Source organism: Pan paniscus, chromosome 2 (assembly GCF_029289425.2).
Source record: "Pan paniscus chromosome 2, NHGRI_mPanPan1-v2.0_pri, whole genome shotgun sequence".
In the NCBI taxonomy this organism is placed as follows: domain Eukaryota; kingdom Metazoa; phylum Chordata; class Mammalia; order Primates; family Hominidae; genus Pan; species Pan paniscus.
The window spans coordinates 27,655,764-27,679,081 of NC_085926.1; the positions used below are offsets into that span (position 1 = coordinate 27,655,764).

Below are 23,318 nucleotides of genomic sequence, written 5' to 3' on the forward strand. Positions count from 1 at the left end.
ATAAAAACTTTCCTTTGCTAATGCATCTAAGTTTACTATCATATATGTTATAAAATTAGTAATTAGTGATACCTACTAATATTCGGAACTACTCAACAGTTTACAAAGCAGTTAAATTTATAATCTCATTTCTTCCTTCTCGGTACTCTTTGCCGGGATAGGTGCTGTTGGAATCCCCACTTCACAGATGAGGAAATGAAGTTCAGTGAAGCTAAAGACAATGCCGCTGTAAGGGGCGGCGGACTAGAACTTAAGTCACAGAACTCCAAATTCCAGGCTCCTTCCCCTACACTAAAAAACTTTTAAAGAAGCGTAGGAGTGTGGGGCCCAGTGGCTCACACCTGTAATCCCAGCACTTTGGGAAGCCGAGACTGGTGGATCACCTGAGGTCAGGAGTTGGAGACCAGCCTGGCCAACATGGTGAAACCCAGCCTCTACTAAAAATACAAAAATCAGCCAGGTGTGGTGGCGCACGCCTGTAGTCCCAGCTACTCGGGAGGCTGAGGTAGGAGAATCACTTGAACCCGGGAGGCGGAGGTTGCAGTGAGATCGCGCCACTGGGTTCTTTTTTTTTTTTTTTTTTTTTTTTTTTTTTTTTTTTTTTGACGGAACCGTTCAGGACCTGACAAAGCAGCAGCTTTAAGAGTGGAGGAGCCCTCTTCGGCTGGGGAGATCCTTACTCTCCATGGCCACCAGATGGCGAAGGCTGCCCGCGGCCCAGAAGAGAGAGGAGCCTGCAGACCCGCGCGGAAACTCTGCTGCGGGACCTGGAGGCCAAGGGCGAGGCGTGGGGTCCTCCTCCACTCCAACTGTGTGGGGAAACCTGGGTAGAACTTAAAGTTACAAAAGTCATTGTGCAAGCCCTGCTGTCCCCACAAGGGCTTATAGGAAGGGGTTCGGAGCTTTTCAAGGAGGCAGGGGAAAATTAAACTCGTGTCTCTTATGTGTATTTGGTGGGAGGGGAATGCTGCCCGAAATAATGCATTGCTTCGGCGGCGGTCAGAGATCCATGTGACGCGGGGGCACTTTAGGGACCATTGCTGAGGGCCTGGTTAGCATTTGGGCAGCTGAATCCTTCCCTTGGCGGACTCCATACGTGCCCTCGGCGACACACAGAGGACTCCCAGAGTTGAAGAAGGGGGTGGATGTGTGTGTGCGCACTCGCCCACGTCTCGTGTTTTCCTTTTCATTTAAGTCGTAATAAGGAGAAATTCGATGACCAGCAAGGCTGGAGTCCCATCGTCTTGTTGGGGGCGAGGGGGGAGAAAAAAAAGGTGCCTGTAACTTCAGACTGTCCAAGATACCGCTTAGCTCCTGCGCCCGGAAGAAAATCCAGCGCAGGTCGGGTTCCGGCGCGCGGGAAGCCCTGCGAACCCCAAATGTGTGCGCTGAGCCGAGGCCTCTAAGCGGTAGGAGAGAATCTGACCTCCGACATTCTTTTCAAGACACGCGCCGGTGGACCGGGTCCTGGGATTGGCTTACTCCCGGGCTGGACCTTGGGGTTCGCATATTTGAAAGCGTAAACTTGAGGAATGACGGCGGGGTGATGGGTATTTTATAGAGTGGGACTCAATCGTGCTCAGCAACAGATTTCTCCAAATTCCCTTTTAAAAAGAGCCTTCCAGAGCTGTCGAAATCTCCGCGGGGTGAAAGCTAAACTTTTGGAGTCGCTGTGTAGCCGGGTAGAGGACACCGCGGCGCGAGCCGGAAAGAGAAGCGACACAGTGTCCAGGCGAATGGGAAAGAAAAGATCTTAATTTTTGTTCCTACTGGTAGCTGAATGTCGATAAAAATCAAAGGGAATGCGGGGAAGTTTTTATTCCAGAGCGTTTCCATGACACCCGCAGAGATTTAAAAAATTACATTCCTCCCCCTACGCAGGTTTAATTCGGAAAGAAGAGACTGCAGAGGAGAGGGAAGACCGTGAGTCTGCTTTCACCTGGGTTTAAAGCGAATCAAAGACGGCTGTAAAAAGGGAAACCGGGACCAAAAACAGATTTGGAGCCTCGAAACTCTCCATTGAAGGTTTGGAAGATACGTTGCTGCAGACTTGAAACCGGCTCCAAATCCGGCCCAAACATGGGCTGAAAATATGGCGCGCTAATCTGCAGCTTCCCCTCCTCCCCAAGTTCTTTCTGACTCTTCCCGCCTTTCCCAGTTTCCCTTCCAGACGTCTGCGGCTCCCCACTCCACCCCCAGGATAGCTACTCTACATCCCGACAATTCCCAGCTTCTACACCCAGGAGGAGGAATTTGGAACCACCCAGAGCGAACTCGTGCCGGGGCGGGGTGGGGACCGGAGGAAGGTCCTGCTCCGAATTCTCTCCAGAGCAGAAAAGAATTCTAGAGGCTACATGTGGGCTGCTTTCCCCCCTTCTTCCTTTTTTCCCTCGCAAACCAACAACCAAAAAGTGTTTGGTGATGGAAAGAACACCAGTGGAAAACGGCAAATAACAGTATTTCCAACTCCGAGTCAGGTCCTCTTTGCACTGCTTTTTCCTGTTTCATTGCAATTTATTGATTTTATTGTTGTTTTTTGTTTGTTTGGGGCAAGAACGGAGATGTGAACCAGGACGAGCCAGCAGACCCCCGAGCCAGTATCTCCTCCCTGGGCAGGGAACACCGCCTGCACCGGTGCATACTAGGAGACCCTGGCGGAGAATGTAAACAAACCGGACGCCGAGCCCTTGATCTTTATTTAAATAGAGGCTTGTTTATCGGTGTCATCCTAGGAGGATTAATTAGATACATCTCTTCACAATTTGGTGTCTGACACTCCATCTTAGGAATGCCTTATCACAAGGTGTTAATTGGGGCCACTCAGCCACTTACGTTTCTATTAAACACTGTGAGGGACTTTTCACAAGTACCAGGTTCTTTTTACTGTACGATGCAAAAACATGCAGGACCCGAAATAGACTAGGGCCAGAATCTGCTATATCCCGGCAGTGATTAGCACTTTGGGGCTTTCTAGAGGGCAGAAATAGGAGAGCACTGTTTTCGAAATTCCATCGCATCTCCCAATATTCGGTGGTTGGATGCAGATGTAAGGGGGCTGTTGGGGGTGTGGGGAAGGCGCTGACCAGGATAGGCGGGCTATGAGTCTCCCTTCCGGAATCTAAATCAGTCATCCACAATACATATATATTAAAAAGCACATCTTCAACGCTTTTGTCCCTGGCTCCCCGGTAAAGTTCGGGGCGCCTTTGCCAAATTGTTTTGAGCAGGCCGTTCGGAAACGCGGAGCAGGAGTTCGAGCCCCCAAGGTCACGGGTGGCGCGGGAAGAACTCGGGCCCCAGAGGGACGGAGGGGAAGGGAGACAGGACAGTCGAGGTACAAGGTCCTGGCGGCCTTAATTGGGCGCAGAAGGGGAGGAGGTCTCGGCTGATTGCTCGCCTCCCAGCAGCTAATCCTCTTAGCAGCTGCATTTCCGCGCTACACAGTTAGCAGAATGATCCTCCCAGCTAGACCTTTACCCCGGGAGGGTCCAGGAGGGGGCTGGAAAGGTTTGCAATCTGGGCCTGAAGCCGTCTGCAGATAAGCCTGGCGGGACGTCTGGCTGGGGGGACAAAGGGGACCCTCCACCCCACTCTTTGGACCGCCCAGGGTTCAGCCAGGGGATGGGCTGTCCTTCGTCTTCCCGTGGAGCGTGGGCCAAATAAACGGAACTAAGCGCAAGGTGAACTGCTCCAAGGTCACTGTTTGCAGAGCGGCAGTGCACGGAACGACTGGAATCCTCCTTTGTAAGTGCCACGCCCGTCCCTAGCCTGCGCCTCAGACCGAGTCCGGGCGGAGTTTGACTGCAGCTACTGAGGCCGGCAGCCGGCGGCGGCGGGTGCGCAGCGTCTGGGTTCAGAAGAAAGCCGCGGGTGGGCGCAGAAGCTGAGCTGTGTGCAGCCCCCCACGCCGCCGCGCCCCAGGGACCCTGAACTGGTGGGCGCTCAAAGGGCCACGGGGGTTCCCAGGGAGCCTAGGTGGGCCTAAGGATGGGTGGCCCCAAGTAAGCCTAGAAAAAAGCCCAGAGAACTTAGTGGCCAGGCGCGCTGACAGAGCCTGGTCTCCAAGAACCAGAAGCGGAGGTTTTCGAGGCTTGGTTAAGTCTGATGTGGGCAATCGGCAGCAATCCTCCCTCCCCCGTCCCCCCGCCCCCCTCCCCCGCCCCGCCAACACCCATTGTCCAGACTTCCCAGTGGGGTAAGGAAATAGCCCCATTCCACTTCAAGGAAAGAAGAAGATAAACAAAACATCCCCACCCCCGCATGACTACAGTATCCAGTTAGAGATTCTAGAGCCTTCCGTGGAGGTAGGGGATGGGTGAGGCACTGTTAAAGCTGAAAACGATACAGGAGGAAGCAAAATGAGATCTTTAAAGCAAAGATGAAAACCCCAACAGCACAGAAGACAGAGCTATGTCTGTTCCCTTACTGAACCACATTTATTAAAAATGACTAAGACTGTACATAAAAATCCAAGATCTCTAAAATGCCTATAGGAGCTGTGGTATCAGGTTTTAGTTTCTTCACATTACCAAGTTAGGGAGAGGGGATGGCGCAAGAAGAGGATGAAATAGGAGTTTTCCTTAAACACGGTTCAAGTTAGTACATAGTAGCTGAATACATTCTTAACTATCTAAGAAGTAAACAGAATATTCCCAAATATCATGGGGATGATGAAACTCTCCCCTTGCCCCTGCAGCTGTTAAGTGATTTGCAAATTCTTTACAAAGCCAAAGCACCAGTTTTACATTATCCCAGACACCTATGTAGACTATTTGTACAATATATACCACATTATTCTATAGTGTATCTAAACACACAACTGTACACTTTTAAATTTTTTTTTTTTTTTTTTTTTTTTTTTGGTGACTCCTTCCCTTGCTCTCTCCTGAGTCCCACTGGCCACCCCAGCACACAGCAGAGGCCTAGCAAGTCTCAAGTGAGGCAATCCTGGACTAGGGCAAACATGGCTTGTTCCAAAAGCCAGGGGTTAAGGAATCAAAGTCAGGTGAAACTATCACTTTCACAAAAGCTTTTCTTGACTCCTGGGCCTAGTATCTTTTGCCCCTGGCAGAATGTAACAGCAAAACGTCTCCTTCTGAAATGGAAGGCCCAGCCCTCTTTCAGAAGCAAAACACCTTAACACTCGGCTTCTATTTGCTTAAGAATTTACAAATAGAAATGAGAATCAAAGGTTTTAACTCATCTGATAGCACTGGGCACTCAATGTTCACAGCCTGCTTCTTTGAATGGTTAGTGTCTCTCCAATAAATAAATACAGAAACTTGGATACCCTTCGAATTTTAAAATACCTTAAAGTCTTCCATTAATCTTATTTTTTAAAAATGCTAGGTTTATTTCAGTTACCTGCAGCAATCAAAAAGCTTTGGCACCTTCTTTTAGAGAATTGCACAAAACAGGATGCATCAAGGTGGAAGGCAAACATCTTTTTGGCAACCTAGGCAAAGAAGACAACAAAAAACACCACCAAGTCCATCTGCAAAAAGTTAGCTAATTTTTGAGGTTAAAATAACTCTTTAGGGAGTTGTGTAAAAAGCATAATACCCTCCCATGCCTTTTGAGGTGTCTTTACTATACTCTTCAGCATTAATGTCCTCACACTTTATGGAGGGTGAATTTTCATTACTGGAGTTGCTAGGAGACAGCCGCCTTCGCTTACAAGCACTGGTGTATACTCCTGAATCATTGGAATCTAGAGATTTGATGGAAGGGGGTGTCTCTATCCAAGAAGAGCCAATTTCCTCTTTCACTTTCTCCTTGGAGAGCTGATCTTCAGAGAACACAGTGGGGCTTGTTCTGGAGGTCCATGGTAGTCCAGCTGCCATCTTCCTCTGGTAAGAACCTCGACCTCCCCACCCTGCCATTGCAGGAAAGGTTGGGTCGGGGTAATACCCCAGGGCATGGGATGTCTGAAGGGGCAAGGATTTAATGCCATATGGGAGCAATGTGCTAGAAGTATATTCAGATTCATAGGAACTGATGTCTAGTTTGTTGGTCCCAGGTTGCTGGACAGGCGTGACAAGCCACCGCTGGGGAGGGTTGGCCACCTCTTCGCTCTGTTGGGGTGAAAGGAGGCCGTTGGTCTGTGGCACGGTTCTCTCGCCATTATAATAGCGGGCTTGAGGTAAAGTGTTGACAAAGGGCTCCGGGAAGAAGGATTGAACGCCGTACCGACCTCCAGGGACAATCTGATGGGATCTAGGAGAATCCGTGGGAGATGGAGTTAACCTGTCATTTTCTGAAGCGGTGTACATGCTACAATATAAAGAGAAACACTTAAAAAAAAAAAAAAACCTAATGTTGTCCCCAAACAAACCACCTCCCAGAAATGAAAAGGCTTGTGTTGGTTATCTACACCGAAAGTGCTGGTCTGTTGGGCTGAAAGAACAGAGGCAGGAGATGCACTGGCCCATTTTAGCTGGACTCTTGGCTTATTGGGAAAAATTTCCCGCCATGCAAGAAAAAGTTTCCTCCTAGGCATCAAGTATTTAAACTATAGAAAATCTACCTTTACTAGTCCTAGAACATGAAAAACTCAGATCAAACCTCCTTTGTCAATGTGATGGAAAAAACACTGGCTGTGGCGGTAGAAAACTCAGATTTTAAAAAGAGCAGGGCCTTGCTGTTTCGTGTTGTGAAATTACATCCTCTTAGTTTCAGTTTTTTCTTATGTTAAAAAAAAAAGTGGGGGGTGGGGGAGAGTAATAATATCTGCTCTTGGGAGGATAAAAAATGGATCAAATGAAAAGAAAGGTAATATAAATGCAGGTTCTTAAAATTTCAAATCTTCACTCAAATGCTAAAAAAAACTCTTCATTTTTAAGTCCTTAACATTTCTTCAGAAATTAACACAACCTTTCTGAGAAAAATCTAAAGCAAGATTAGTAAAGGAAAAAATTTTGGAAAAAGAAAAATATGTAAAAATCCCAAAGGTAAAAGCTCTTCCTAAAATACATTATCAGCAAAGTGCCTGTTGATGTATGTCCTGTTCAGAGATGATCAGGCAAGTGTGGATAAAAGCTGCACTTACGAATCATAGTTGTCTCTGAAGCCTTTTGCAAAGGGGTTATGATCAATCTTTAGTTGAGTAATCTAGATAGGGGAGAAAAACAGTCATTGAGTGCTTTATCATGCTGGACCTTAGCTTGAGAGATTCTTGAGATGTCTGGGACACTCACATCGGTGTTTTGGTAGGCAGTCACTGCAATGAATTGCGTTTCTGAGAAGGTAAAAGTCTGGGTCTTTGAGGGCTCATTCAAGTCCTCCACGCCATCCTCTGTAACTTCAACAATATGCAGTCGGGGTTGGTATTTGTGTAAGGATTGTAAGACTATCATCTGGAAAGAGTAGAGAAAAAAATTGCTAAATCTAAAAAGCCTCTTAGTGGTTCAACAAAATTAGATTTTGACAAATTATGTATTTTGCTATGGGACTTCTAAATGCTCCTCACTAACAGCTTTGTTTATTGCAAGTTTAAAGGTCTCATTATTGCCCCCCCCTTTTTTTTTGAAATTTAAATCATAGCTGGGTATGTGGTTTTGATAGATATGCTTTCCTCTTGGTTTCCTAAATTCCCAAAATACTTCGCTATTTCTGTTCTTAATAGTCAACTCACTGTTATCGAAATCCAATAAGAAAGTGAAGATGAGAAAGGTCAAAAGAACAAAAATGGTTAGAAATAGGCGAGCAAACAGGTCACAAATGCAAATATTATAAATACAGTGAAAAGAGTAGGGACTCTTATTAGAAAAAAGACTTATAGTCAAAGCCAGAAGATACCCCCTCCTGCTCTGTCACTCTACCTGGGTGTTGTTGTTATTTGCGCCTTTGTTATTGGTGAGTTTTAATTTCCCGAATGAAATCTCCTGTCTCATCCAGTGGGAACCAGTATTAGGAGACTCTGGGTGAACATACATTTTGTTGCCTAAGAGAAAATGAAACAAAACACAAAACCCAAGCATATAGGGCTGTTTACAAATGGAGAAAGCGGAGGGATGTCTCTTAGCTATGAGCAAGATATAAGAGCTAGACTTAGTTGGTCTCCCAGTAAAAGTTGCTTAAAGAGGCCAGTGGAGACCAGCAGGACTACATCGATATCCCTCCCAGGCCCCTGTGCTTCCAACCTTCCTTGCACTAGGGACTCCCCTGAATGGCATTTCACAATTTAGAAACGGAGCTAACAAGACATGACTCTTGAAGGTCAATTTGGGGCCTTCTAAAGCTGTAAGGGCAACATCCGATGGAAGACAGTTGGATATTTATGGGTGAACTAAACTTTGGCTGGGCTTTCTCAAGTGAACATTAGAATCCCAGGAGCCCTTCCCACCTGGAGAGCTTATGACTACTGATTTGTTAAACGTAGGGATTGGGGGGCGGGGTGATGTCTTAGTTAAAGGTTCTAAATATCTATATATTGGCAGACAAGAAATCTGACTTAGCAAACTCTCCTCTCCGTCAAACAAGCAACTCAAAGAAACTCATACTAACACCTCTAGGCCTCAGAATGGAAGGGGAAAAAAAGTGCTACATTTAAATGTGAGTTGTCTGAGTCAAGGGTTACGATTTCTTCCCGCCCGTTCCTCCCCGGCCCGAGCCTCTTCTCTGCTCACCCTGCATGTTATTGTCGGCTTTGCCACAGGTCACCCATTTGCCCCCCTGGAAGCGCCAGTGGTTGGGGTCCGCCAGCACCACCTCTACGAACACATTGTAGTGGGCAGTGGGATTGAGTCCGTTTATGTTGAAGCTCAAGAACGGAAACATGCGCCTGTGCAAGGGAATAGAACCAGAAAAATCGATTTAAATTGGGATGTCCTAGAACAGGCCCAGGCCCCAGCGGGTTCCCCCAGACACCTGGGATAGGGTCGGAACACATTTAAAAGTTTGCAGTGAACAGAATGCTGGTAGATCAAGTGGTCTGAAACTATGTAAAATATTTTTGAGTTGGCAACTCTTGGAACCTTTCCGTCTTTTCAAAAAAAAAAAAAAAAAAAGCTTGCCCTAACATCGGTATATTCCAAATTCGCGTGCTTCCGAAGGCTCATATTCTCGGCCCTTTCAGACGCTCTTAAAATTTTTCTCCTAGAATGTTAAAAACTACTAATTTTTAAATGCACCATTTTGAAAAGTACCAGAGAACAATATTAGGTTATTCTTGTTAAAAATATATATTAAAACTTTAGGCTAAAAGTCCCCTTTGAGTGCCCCTCTCTCAGCACCCACCCCTCCCTTTCCCCAGAAGTAGCCAGTGTTAGCAGTTGGATGTATATCAGAACTTTCTCGCGCACCGAACCCGAGCCAGGTCTGGCTCCAGGGCAGATCTAACCACCTACTCGGACCGAGCTTCCGAGGCCGGCGCTCTAGCCTTCACGCCCACCTCCCGGAGACGCCCCGTGGAGACCCTGGCGCCTAAAACTGCGGGAGCCCATCTACTGCGCTCAGGTGGCCAGCTCTTGAGCCTTCCCTATCCGTGGCTCCTTGCCGGCATGCAGGCATGCACCAGCATACCGCCGAGCAGGAGGATCTAACGAATCCAGCTTGTGGACATGCCCTAATTTCCATTTCCGCCTCCTCCAGGTCTGTTCAGGTGAGGATGATGGGAGGGAAAAGCGGTGTACAGCCGTAACATTGGCACCCTGCAAGAGCCGCCGGGGCACTGACACAGAGGGACACCGCATTGGAGATGCGGTGTCTACGGAGATTTATTGCGCGCGGTGAAACACTCTAAGCACCGCGCGGAACAACTGGGTTCAGCTCCCTCATCCCGGACCTTCCCCAGGACCACACGTCACCCTTTATCCCCGAACCCAGGGGCCCCTCCACGCTGCGCTCACCTGCCCTGTTTCGTAATGATCATCTCAGTTTGGTGGCGGTGGAATTTGAGCCACAGAGGCCGGTTGCACAGGTAGACGTGGGCACGGAAGCCAGAACCTGGAACCCCCAGGCCCCCCAGTCCTCCGCAAGATCCCGCCGCTGCGGCTCCAGGGTACGGCCCGTAGAGCGGAGCCCCCTGGCTGTACTGATAGGTGCCCGGGCCGCCGCCCCCGCCGCTGCTACCGCCCGCGCCACTGCCCGCACCGGCTCCTGGGACGAACTGCGCCCTCCCGGGTGGGCACACAGCCGCGGGGAAGCCGCCGGGGGGCAGCATGGAGCCGTAGGGGTAGCGCGCCCCGTTAGGAGCCGGGTACACAGGTCCGTGGGGCGCCCCAGCCGCCGCCTGGTACGGGAAGAGTGAGCAGGGCGCAGCCAGCTCCGACCCCTGAGGACCGGGGGACTGGAGGTAGTACCGCTCGGAGCTCAGGCTGTCCATGGAGTAGCGCGCAGTGGCCGCAGCCGCGGCGGCGGCGGCGGCGGCTGCAGCGGCGGAGGGCAGCTCCTCCTCCCCGCAGGGGGAGCCCTTGCGGCCGTCCGGGGGCCCCGGCTTGGCCACTGCCGCAGCGCTGGCAAATGCGTCCCCGGCGTCGGTGTCACTAAGCATGGCCGCGGGGGCCCCTGCGCTGGCGGCTGCGGGCTCCCCGCTCACCGCCTCGCAGGAGAGACTGCCGGAAAACTTCTTGGACGCTTTGTCTAAGTCCAACTTCTGAGGAGAGGGGGCCGCGCTGGGGAGGTGGCCAGCGCTCCCGCCTCTGCCGCCTCGCGCACTCTCCAGCGGGTAGAAGTGCGCGCCAGGCAGGTTCACTGAGCTCACCAAGAGCTGCTCCCCTAACTGCATGCTTTGCAAAGCGCAGACGGCAGCTGGCTGCTTCCTCTCCTCCCGTGGCCTTATTATAAAGGCAGGATGGGGGAGCCAGCGCCCTCTTCCGAGGGGAAGGTAACTTCCCCTTCCTCCCGCGCCGGGGCTACCCACCTGCCGACTCGCCGGCCGCTACTGCGCGTACTGGCGCGCCCTGAATCCAGCGTCCTTTCCGGAAGGAAAGCGCCGTGAGTTGGAAAGCAGGAGGTGGAAACTAACCCAGAAGCCCTCTCCTTTTCCTTCCTCGTACCTCTTGCTCCTCAGGACCCCCACCCTCCTCCCAGGCTCACACGCTGGAAGAAGGTGACTTAGATCTTTGTCCCTATCCACCCACTAGCCCGCGCCTTTCTGCCCTTTTTCAATTGCCAAAGCATCGGTCAAGTTGACCACTTGGAAACTAATGGGCTGTCACTAGCTGCTTTATATATTTGCGGCCAGGGAGGGGCTTCCCGGCCTCATAGCCCGGAGACCCTCCTATTGGCTGATGGAGGTGACACTAATTCAATTAGGCATTTACTAATTGGATCAAGTCGCCTGTGACTTTCTTTTCCTTTAGCCTGATTTTTTTTTGAGACTGCGTCCCGCTGTGATAATCAATCCTGGTGTCTGTAATTTCGCCGGAATTTAGGGGGACAAAGTTTGGGGTCTCCGTAGCCGTGTCCACCCTTGGCGCATTAGTCATCTCAGCCCTCCGCTGGAGGAATGAGATGGCTGGAGCAGATTTTAGAGGCCAGAGAGAGAAAGACTCTTCAAGCTGATAGCTTGCAGGGAAGCGCCCGTCCCGGAGGCTGGGGAAACTGGGGCGAGTTGGAGACAGGCCCAAGGAAGTCTCTTTCCTCGTCGGAAGCTGTAACTTCAAAGCACACCTTCCTCTTGTCGAAGGCAAACTCCCTGGCCTTCAACGCACAGGAACCACTTTTTGTTTGTTCCCATCCTTTTACCCAGTGGGAAAGGTTTGTAGAGAGGAAACTCGCGCTAAGCTTTTGGGATTCCGGGGACGGCCAGAGCACATTGCCATCCTGGAGGACCTAAGCTCTCAGCTTCTAAATCAGAAGCTTGGACAGGGTACTGGGGACAGGACAAGAGTGAAACTAAGCGAGCTAACACCAACTTCATACTCACGCCAACACAACTGCTTTCGGGGAGACAGTCACTTTTATTCCCCACAATTTAAAATCCTTTCTGCTCAGTTTTCCTGATCCCGGATTCCGTCCCTTCACCACCATCTTCAGTTAGGCCTGACACCAAGAAACAAAGCTTCCCTAACAGCCCCACAGTTAGGATTCCCTGCGCCTCTGCTCTGCGGCAAATACAGAAGGTAGAATAATTAGTGAAATAATCAGTTTGATATTGAATTAAACTCCAGCTGCTTGTTTCTTCGCTGCGTTTCCTCAGATAGATTCAAGAGCGGGGCCGTCATATTTTATCGTTTCATTATTACAGAAGCGGGGGGCACGTTTCGTTGCGGATAAGGAGAAGCCTGAATATTCGCTGTTAATAAGCAATTACAGACGCCGCCAGTAATCGCTCCGGGAGCGCATTTTCCGGCTGAGATGTCGGGACTCTGCTTCCCCAACCGAACGCGATCACACGGGAAACTCTTCGCCCACAACAGATGAGGTGGCCAAAGGATTGCTGAGCGCGCACACGCAAGTGTAGAACAGTGCGAAGCTTTCCAACCCAGTTTTCCAACCACAGCAGCACCAACATCGGCATGTCTGGGGTCTCCGAGAACGAGGTCCTTAATGCACTTAGACTCTCCAGGGCATTTATCACGGTTTTTTTTTTTCTTTTTTGATGTGTGTGCTCGCGCGCTCGCGTGTGTGTGGTGGTGAAACCCAGGAGTGCGCGAAGATTTTCAGGGTCAAGGCACAGCCACAGGGGAGGGGGCAAGTTGAGACTAGTGGGCTGGGGCGGTGGCCTTGTAGGTCCTGGGACAGAGTGGCCAGGAGCAGATCGCCAGAAAGCTGGTACTGAGCGCGTTCTGCCCTGCGCTTCCTGCGTTTTGTGTCATCAGTATAGTTAGTGTTTGGCACGGCTGTTTTGATCACTACACTGTCCATGCCTTCCTCCCCTGCTTTAGTGTTATTTTGACCCAAGGAAGTCTCGAACATTGATTGTTCAAGTAGTATAGCTCTGTGAATACCTCACGACTGTCAACGTGAAGATCCCGTGAGGGGTACGCGAGCTCAAGGAAAGAAAGGGGCCGTGCAGCTTGGGCGGCTTGGACGACGTATCTATCCCTGGGCTAGCGGGTCCTGATTACTATTCGTGGGATCCTCCACATTATCCTTGACCTGAGTTGCAAGATATCTAAGGCAAAAGTAGGGATGAGAAATCTCCCTAATGTGAGACCTAATCTCACGTTATTTGGAGCTAGGGTGGCCAAAGGTACATGACAGTTTTGCGCTTTAACAAAGCAAGAAGCGGGCCTCGGCGTCCCTTCAAAATGCTTTTGACGCAGCCAGGGAAGCGCTTCGCGTGGCAAAGTGCCATCGCAGGCAACAGGCATCGTTCCGACCCACTCTGGCGCGAATAACGCGGGCCAGCTGTCCCCCGAGCCACATCAGAAAGCGTTGATTTTATTCCAGCCCCAGAGCAAGCTTTTGAAAGCGCATGAGTTCAGTATGAGCACCACCTAATTATTAAATATACACACGATGTGTATAATTAGAATTTGTATTGATTCTTGGGGACAGGAAATTTTGGTTCATATCTACCCACTTCCCCAGTAAATCTATTATTTTTCCCAAACTTCAACACATTTTACATATGGAGGAGCAAAGACAAATTCAAAGAGAATAAAAATTCAGTTTCTATAAAACTACTCTAGGACCCAGGATTTTTGGAACATGGAAAATATGTACATAATATTATATTACATATTGTATTACATTACATTTGTAAGTATATGTTACAAATTCTCTTTAAAATAATGAAAAGCACTGTTTCAGCTACAGATCTTTTTTTTTCTGGCTGAAGATAAAAAATCTCATTTAATGGTTCCTCTGTGTTAATTAGCTAATCACATTATTATTATTACATTTAGAATATACTAGTCTAGAATGCCTGGAGAGTTATAGATGAGCAAGTCTGTGATTTCCTGCTTGAAATGGGCTTTCCTTTTGCTAGCTCAATATTATGGCCAGGGGAAGAGACATAAAAAATATTTTCACGTGTCCCAGCCACACTTTAAAATCCAGGCACTCCTTTCCAGAAGTAGGAATAGAAAAGAAAGCCAAAGCAGTGGCTTAAGTGAACATGTCAGGCAGCACCCTCCTTAGACTGGGTGGGCAAATAACAGAGCCTTCCAGCCTGTTTGCTGTTTGATTTCAATTACACCCCAAGCTTCATGAAATCCAAATGAGACATTTATTGAAAGGTGCCTGGTTTTATGTGGCTCAACTGACAGTGTATTGGAATACATTGAACAAAAACATCAACACTGGGGAGGAAACATGGAAACCCCTTGAAACCCCAGACCCAAATACCTGCTGGATTAACTCAAATCTTGTACCTTTCAGCCCGAGATGGAGCAAGCAGGAATCTTTAAAGGCTACCAGGGAGCCAAGGCCAAGTCTGTGTGTGAACACATTAAAGATCTCACGCTCTATTGTTCTGAGGAATAATACCAACTTCATACCACTGTCTTGGTCGAAGTTATTGCCAACTTGACCAGATGGCCTCTTTATCTCTTTCTCCCCCTTAAAGGTAACCACTAGCCATGCATTGATCTTTTAAAAGCAAAACTGAGAAGCATTTGGTTGGAACAGGATTATTATATATGAAATACCTTTACACACATATAGGTATGTTACAGAGGTGAGTTATAGATGAGTGCAATGATATAAGGTTTACCTCTCCCCATGTGCCACCCACCCCCCACAACCAAGGGGGCCCATATAAATGTCCCAATAAATACTATTATTTTCACCCCCACTAAAAACGTGTTATCAAAACACTGTCCATGTTATTCAAACACTTTGTAAATTCTGAGCAGACTTGCTGCCGGTTCTCCTTTTAACCCTAGGAAAACATTCCAACATTAACCGGTCACCAGCGCTTCGCCTGGACTCTGGGAAAGCGTCAATGGGTTTTTTGTGGTGAGTTGGTCCTTTTACTATTTATCTATGGCCCTTTCTTTGTTGATGTTACATTTTATTTCACCATCTCAGGTTCACTCTTTGGCCCTTTGTTCTCTGATGGCCAGATCTGCCACCTCTGCTGTGCTTTCCAAAGAGGGAGGGAGCTTTAATCACCGTTAGGTTGTTCATGTTTCATTTTTTTTTTAAGCAAATGTCCCGTAAGATAAAACATCTTGGCAAAGACAAGCAGTGTTGATTCTGCTGACAAGAGCGAGATACTCCCACCAAAAGTTTCACTTTTATAAGAATTTTTAGAATTTATATTTCACCATGACACTGAAATACACTGACCACTTGCTTTACAAAAAAACAAAAACAAAACAAAACAAAAAAACCCCAAACCAGAGCTACACATGTGTGACGTGAAGTGTTATATTAAACCCATGGTATTTTTTTTTCAACAAAAATGATCAATTTAAACTATTATCTTTGCTCTAAGTCTATATATCTACATTGCTAATGCACTTTGTGGTTCACTGTTAAAATATGAGGAGGTGAAGGAATCCTGAAATGGAAGTTAATAAATAAACACACTAATAGTTGCTTATTACAAAAGATAAATTATCTTCTCCTAAAGATTGAATCAAGAGTCTTTGGCAATAGCACAAAATCATGACTTACCTTTTTTTATGAAAGTATTTTTTAAACAGCTAATGAATTTCTGTATTTAGCTGCTGTTTTATCATCATCATTATCATCATCTTTTTCTTCTTCCTCATCATGTATATGGGAATATATAATAACAAGAAAAGCCACATTAGGCAAAGAAAGTAAAACACTCTCAAGAAAGTGTATTTTGGGAACGTTTGGCTAATTGTTGCTACACTATATATGAAAGTTATACGGGGCTCCATCTATCTTGCTCATTTTTCTACCCTGAAAAGCCTGGAGCACAGTAGGTGCTTATCAATTAAATGAAAAGATTTACTAAACCTGTGTGCTGGAACAGCTAACAGAGGTCAGGGACAGTGTCAGGTCTTAGGCTTTATAACCACAAGGACTAAAGTAAAGTTTTTTCCTAAGAGAAAAAGAAAACAAAGGTCTTTCTAAATTAAAAGACGTGACATTTTCATCTTTTTCAGACTTTAAAATATATCATTTTTAAGACCTTGTCTATCTCAAGGTTCTTACTTTGTGGCATGGCCTTTGTCTGTATGTCCATGCTAAGCTTCTTCCATAGCAAAATAGAAAAAAAGAAGTTAGTGCTGGAATTGTAGTACAGCTGCTAAGGGAAGCAAACACCATGTCACCAAGGAGAAATGTTAACCTGAATGTAAATCAATTGTACATTACTAACAGAGTTGACAGAGTCTATGAAAATTAATGTTTCAACAGAAGGCACACCTATGATACAGGTGCAGCAAGATGTCTACACGACAGGTGGGCAGAACCCAAATCCTGTTGACCAAGGCTTCAATATGACAGGGGTAGCTGGAATTCCCCAATCCAGACCCTATGTGAGAAAAGTAGGGAGAGGAAGTTTGGGTTGGGGGCAGAAATAAGTAAGCCCATAACATAACCAAGTAAGAAACAGTGAGAGGGAAGGAGAAAGGAAGGACAGACAACAGGATAGAAAACCGTCGCCGTCATTCCTTAAAGGTCTCCCTTTCCAGACTTCTAAGAGAAAACAGAACCTTGTATTCAGAATTGTATGTATTTGTGGCTGTAACCTTTACTATCTTTGTGAGTCTGGGAAAGCTCTTTAACTTCTGTGTGCCTCAATTTCCCCACTTGTATAACAGCATAATTAATATGAAGCAATTAGAACAGTACCTGGCACCTACATAGGAAGTCTTTCCTACTACTCGCCATTACACTTAGACTGAGCTTACTTTTTACCGTTCTTACTAAGATACTGGAGCTAAATGAGGATGAATAAACCTTAGTCTTTTTCCTCCCGGGGATTCCCAGTCCGATGGGGGAGGCCAGGAGCAAACAGGTCAAAAGCAACGTGAACCAGGGGTAGGAAGCAGGAGGGAGTCAGTCAGAACCAAAGAGAGTCCCCAGTTACTCTAGCAGCTCTTCTTTATTTCCCCGAAAGGGGAAATCAAGTGCCCTCCCGGTGAGCTCGGCTGGAGAGGTGCACTTCAAAGCGAGGCGGCTGGGGCGCCCTAACCAGGCTGTGCCTTCCGCCCCCTCCAGGCGGCCATTAGCATTCTGTTTTTCCCAAGGCCTCCAGTATCTCCCGCCACCCGCTGGGATTTTGCCGTTCCGGCCGATTACTTGTCAAAGAAAGAAAATAGGGTATTTAGCTCAGCTTTTGTTCTCCACCTACTTGGTTAAACGCCTGACCACGAAGGAGTTAAGTGAGTAGTCGGAAGCCTCCCGCAGCGTTCTCGCTCCAGGAGAAGGCACCCTTAACTGGATGTCCAGAAAAAGAGGCCATCTGGATCCACTCGCTGTGGGTCCCTGCGGGCCTCAGTGGCGGCATCTGCGAATTAAGGGGACAGAGCAAGTGCAGAGCAAGATCTACCGCAGAGAGCGGCTGTCGAGGGAAGTCCGGAGGAGGCCCCGAAGGCCAGGCCGGCCTGGGCTGCTTAATCACTCGGTAGGGGCCGGGACGGTCCCTGGAACTCCCTCCCCCCACAGATTATCAAGGAACCATAGTAAAGGCGTATCCAAGGGGCAACAAAGAGCAGCTAGGATCATTTTTCCACCACTTAGGGCTGACTTTTCAAGAACAGAGTTTATCTGCAAATCCACAAAAGAGGAGAATAAGAAAAGAAGCAGCAGCTGACTTTGCTCTGCTTTACTTGTATAATCTTTTAAAAGAAAAAGCACCCTAAACTGTTATAATCCCATTTTACAGAAGAGTAAAGTGATGCTTAGAGAGGCGAAGACCCTGGCTCAAAGCACCCAGCTGAAAATGGTAGCCTGGGGATGTGAATTCGAGCGGTCTGGGCTGCGGGGCTCCTAGTGGGGGGATTAAGTACGTGTGAATGGTGGCAGGGGTGGGTCATTGTTTTCTTTGGGGGGGGGGCAGATGTAGGCTATGGAACGGGGACCCTGTGAGTCTTCGGAGCAAGCCAGTGAACGGCATTCAGTGCCCATCTACAGCCGGTGGACCTTCAGAATGAGTCTCTGGAGAAAACCGGGCTCCATGACTCGGTTGCAAATCCCAGCTTTGCGGTAGAATCGGTCATCCTTGCTTGGCATAATCATGACATGGGTTGTCCACTCTCTAAGTGCTGGGGCTGAGCCAAGCCCTTGGCATACATCATCCCATTTAGGCTCTCACTCCCACCTCTTGAAGGTAGGTGCTTTCAGCATCTTCGCTTTACAGTTAAGAAAATCTAGGCTCAGAGAGATAAAATAACTTGCCTGAGGTTACACAACTTGTGAACCTTAAGTCCAGGAGGACCTAGAAGATGGAGAAGGCGGTACCTTCTGCCTGGAACTCTGAAACTTTTAACAGAAAACTGATACCTCGGTCCCGAAGAGAGAGCCGCGGCGAAGCAACAGCCAGTTCTCTCCCTCATCCCCTTCCAGATAAATTTCCTTTTCTCCTACTCCTCGCTGGGGTTCGCGGTGCCCCTGCCTCCTGCATGAAAGCGCGCTCTAAAGCTAGGGTTTTTTGACTTTAGGAGCGCTTCTCGCCTCCCCCTAGACGTTTGAAGCCTTCCAATTGAGCAAGGGCTGGGAAGCGAGAAGGCTCCTCTGGTCTCTCCCTCCTCTGAGCGCGGGACCTCGGCGGACACCCTAATCCCGAAACACTCCTCTCTGGGACTGCGCACTTGCCAGCACGACAGCCAACTCCGCCTCAGAGGAGTCTTTTAGGGCTCTGAGCGAGTGGCGAATGCTCCCCCGGTGATGCACTATCGCTCCCACCCACGCCCTGGTACGCGCAGCCCGGGAAAAAGAAAAAAAAAGTCCACGTAGGGGCTCAAACCCAGGCGTCAGGCGCTGCACTCAGGGAAGGCTCCCTTAGGGGCTGGGTTCCTGGCGCTTACGACGCAGAGAAGGATAAGGGCGATGGTTTCGCAATCCCACCCCCTCCTTTGTCCTCCTCCCCACCCCCCAGCCTTTGGCGGCTTAGATCTCCAAATGCAGTCGGGATGGCACTCAGGTATTCGAGCGCCCCAGCTTATCTTATCACCGCCCCCTACAAATACACATCCATTCCAGATTGGCTTCTGGGAAAAGATACGCGGGTAGGGGATCCCACATATTTCCTCTCACCCTCCCTCTTTGGTCCTTGACGCCGAGAGTCTTCTCTGTTTCTCCGTACCCTTAGGTCATCGTCCAGGGCAGAGGTTAATTTAGACATCTTGACTGCAACAACTGATAACACTTACATACATGTATGAATATATCAACAATACATTATATGTAGTATATATTATATAATATAAAATCAATATATACTTAACGTACTTGCGTGAGTTAAAAAAAAAAATACCCAGCAACCCAAAAGCCACCAGATTGCCAACTCTTGCGCCTCCCAATTCCTCGAAGTGAAGGCAATCACTATTAGTTTCTCCTGTGTATTTCTGGGGCTATAATGTTACATTTGCACCAGCAAGTACGTAAGCGCACCTGAATTTCTCTTTATCTGTCCCCCACCCATCTGCACGCTTTTATACACTTTATTAACCACCTTGCTTTTTTCACTGATAATATATCTTTAAGTTAGTTCCTTGGAGACGTCGGAGTTTTTGCTAGCTTGACATCCCGGGCTCACAACTGGCGGGAAATAGCTTAAAAATTATATTGATGCTTTGAGGCCTTTCCTTGCAGCTGCTTGCGCCCACAAGCTGCAGTCCTTTCCCCGGTCAGCAGCCGGCTGTCCCGCACCCCCCGGCAGAGTGCAGAGGGTCGAAAGATTTGCGCCGCAGAAGACGCAGCGTCCCCTTGCTCTGCGTGTGCGGAACCCCGCTGTGAGAGTTTCCCTTTCACTGAGACTCCTTCATTGTTTGTCCTCTGAGACCCCCAAAGCAGGTAAACAAGCACTCATACCCTGCCCTGTGATCAGAAGCTCTTGGGCCAGGGAGCGATCTGCTAGATGGTCCCAGTGCTGCCTTAGGTCAGATCAAAGCGGAGGACCTAGAGGGAACCGTCAGCCCCATTAACATCCCGCTCTGCTTGCCAGCTGGGGCCTGAAGAGGGTTGGGCAGGTGTGGGCCAGGAATTGCTTGTTACCTAAGGTCCAGGGAGCGACCCCATCTGAAACACTTCCTGAATTCTCCTCGGCCCCAGTGGCAACTCTTGGAAGATGCTGAAGTTCCTTACATTTCTCAGAAGTCGCACTGTAAAATTCAGTTGATTCCACAATATTAGAAAACACTTGTTGACCTAGTATGTGTGTCAGACATTGCACGAGGTGCTGGGGTACAAAAGTGGATGATGTTGGATCCGGACAACATCAAGTCAGCAAATAAAAGAGTATCAGAATATCGAGGTATCAGTCAAACGGGGTAATGCGGTGGTTCCCAATCTTGGCTGCATATTAGAATAATCTGGAGAGTTCTTAAAAATCCTAATGCCCAGGTAGCACCACGGAACAATTAAATCAGAATTTCTGGCGGTGAGACAAGGCATCAGGATTACTTAATGATCCCCAGGTGGTTCCAATATGCAGCAAACTTATGGGTTGGTGGAGGCTCTTTATGGAGAGTTGACATTTGAGCTGAGACAGCAATAGGGAGGTGGCAGTCAGGAGAAGGCGTGTGGGAACACCCCGCGACCAGCCCTGAGTCTGCTAATGCTCTGGGATTGGCAGTGGGGGAGGGAAAAAGAGGACATTTGACAAGTAGAAGGAAATATGTGGTGCAGAGCATCTAGTCACAGTTCACTGCATCCCTGGGAAGTCTCTCAATTGCCCAATTCCATAGGAAAGCTTTAAACAACACTAAAAAATATCTACCTTAAAATGATGGATTTTTACATGCAATTTTAAAACTAAATAATGCATAAAATATATGAAAAATAGAATAATGCTAGAAAGCTTTTAACAGCAACTTCGTGATGTATTACGTGAGGACAATTCAACAAATCTAAGATGCCATCCATTGATATGCATCACTGATGTGTTCACCACAAAGAAAACACAAGCTGTGTCCTAGAATTTTAATTTTGTGGTTATTGAAATTTTTTTTTTTTTTTGAGATTGAATCTCGTTCTGTTGCCCAAGCTGGCGTGCAAGATCTTGGCTCACTCCAGCCTCCACCTCTCAGGTTCAAGTGATTCTCCTGCCTCAGCCTCCCAAGTAGCTGAGATTACAGGCACATGCCACCATGCCCTGGTAATTTTTTTTTTTTTTGTATTTTTAGTAGAAACGGAGTTTCACCATGTTGGCCAGGCTGGTCTCGAACTCCTGACCTCAGGTTATCCACCCGCTTCAGCCTCCTAAAGTGCTGGGATTACAGGTGTGAGCCACCATGCCCGGCCAATAATTGCTTATTTAGAGAAAGTATTATTTTCGTATTTCACTCATGCACACATAAAATGGACAATAAAAGCTGTATTCACAAGCAGTGACAGCTATTTCAGAACTGCCATCTGATCAACAGTAGTGGTAAGACACCATTGCTGGTAGAATGTATCTCATTTCTAAGAAGTTAAAAGATGTGTCATAGAATTAATGCAAGTCAGTGTTGTCCAATGAGCTCACTACTCTCAGTGCTTTACATCTTTTAGTTCATTTAGTCCTTACAATGATATGATATGAGGTAGGAACAATTATTTATTAACAACATTTATAGGTGAGAAAATTGAGACATTGAAAGCTAAGTTACTTTAAGTCAGACCATTACCAAGTTGCAGAGATAGGGCATAAACCCACCGAGGGCTTAATTACAATAGGAGCCTGAGAAAATTGTCCACATGAACCAACTGAGACTCAGAAGTGTTGAAAGGAGGGGTACAGGGTGAGAAGTGAGAGAAAGGGTTTGAGAACTCAATTAAGTTGTAGGTTGGGATCTGCTTCTTTGCTTGATCTGTCTCGTAATATTTTAGGAGTAGAAGGAATCATGTGGTAAGACAATACTATACAGCCAAGAGTATTCTTATCCATTAAAATAAGAAAGAGATGATAAAATACAGTTATCATCTTATTTCTTAAAAATAAGAAAGAGATGATAACTATATTTTCAGGCCATAATTTTCAAGTAAACTTTAAAAAATAAACCTAAAGTAAATACATACAAAAAAGTACAAGTATTCTAAATTCACAACTTGATATGTTTTACCAAATTGAACACACTTGTTTAACCAGCATCCATGTTAAGAAATCCATTATTGCCCAAATTCCAGATGCTTCACATTCTTCCTTCTGCTCACTGCTTCCCATGAGGTAACCATCATTTTGACTTTTGTAACCATTGATTAGTTTTCCCTGTTTTTGAGTTTTATATAAATGGAATCTTATACTGTGTTCTTTGTGTGTGGCTTCATTCACTCAACATGTGTTTGGGATTCGCTCATGTTGTACTGCATACGTGCATTTGTTCCACCTCCTTGCTGTGTCATATTTCATTGTGTAAATATATAATTTTTCCATTCTGCTGTTGAAGACATTTGTGTTGTTTCTAGTTTTTGGGTTATTATATATAGGGCTGATATGAACATTCTTGTACATGTCCTTTGGTGAATATCTGTATCGTCTTTCTGTCAGGCCTGTACTCACAGGAATGGGATTGCTGGGAGACAGAGGTCAGACTATATTTTTTAAGAGAGTTAGTAACATTTAAAAATTTTTGGCTATTTGAAGATGGTACCTTATACTCTTAATATTTAATTGTAATAATGTTATGGAGTATTAAGGGAAGGGATATCAAGTTAAAGAAAGCAGCAAAAATGAAAAGGAGATAGAAAGATAGAAGCTATGCTATAGCATACACTTACCTTTCTGTATTCTTCTGTTCAACACTAAATACTTATAAATACACTTCCTCCGCAAATTGTTGAGCACCCACAGAGAAGCATGTTGGCAAAGCAGACAGGGATTAGGGAATATTGAGAATGCAGAGGAAGCCCCTTGCTTACATTTCATCTTCTAAATTTATGACTTTAAAGCAATTGCCTAGGTTGAACATTTCTAGCATGTGAACATAGAGTTACTGATATCAGCACATTTTCAAGTCTAGATTTTCCACTGATTTTTAAAATAAAAATATATTATATGTAAATATATACTAAAATATATAGAAATAAATATATTATTATATATAAAAATAATATATTATTATAATAAATATAATATATTTATTTATATACAAAAAATATAATCAGGGAAAAACTTTCCACCTGATGTTATAATGTTATATGATCTTTGTAAAAAAAGAAAAAGCAATTAAGAACCAGTAAAAACAAGGACAACAAAACACAATCTATAATCCAATCCCTTAGTGATAACCACTCTGAACAATGGTGGTCATAGGACACCAATGGGTGCCTACCTAGTGTCTCCCTCATTCCATTCGTTTTTT

At 46.7% G+C, this 23,318-nt stretch overlaps 1 protein-coding gene across 2 annotated transcripts; it reads right to left on the reverse strand.

The window, feature by feature from the left end:
• Positions 1-4,344: 4,344 nt before the first annotated feature.
• On the reverse strand, positions 4,345-11,288 carry EOMES (eomesodermin). Of its 2 annotated transcripts, none has more exons than XM_034956010.3 (6): positions 9,849-11,288; positions 8,628-8,782; positions 7,821-7,942; positions 7,197-7,355; positions 7,049-7,110; positions 4,345-6,216 (listed from the first exon to the last, which is right to left on the reverse strand). In XM_034956010.3, exons 1-6 carry the CDS (start codon positions 10,724-10,726, stop codon positions 5,535-5,537), a joined length of 2,058 nt encoding a protein of 685 aa, XP_034811901.2. In that variant the 5' UTR covers positions 10,727-11,288; the 3' UTR covers positions 4,345-5,534. The 2 variants fall into 2 exon arrangements, with proteins under 2 accessions (XP_034811901.2, XP_003826197.3); XM_003826149.6 differs by having other exon boundaries at positions 4,346-6,273.
• Positions 11,289-23,318: the final 12,030 nt, after the last annotated feature.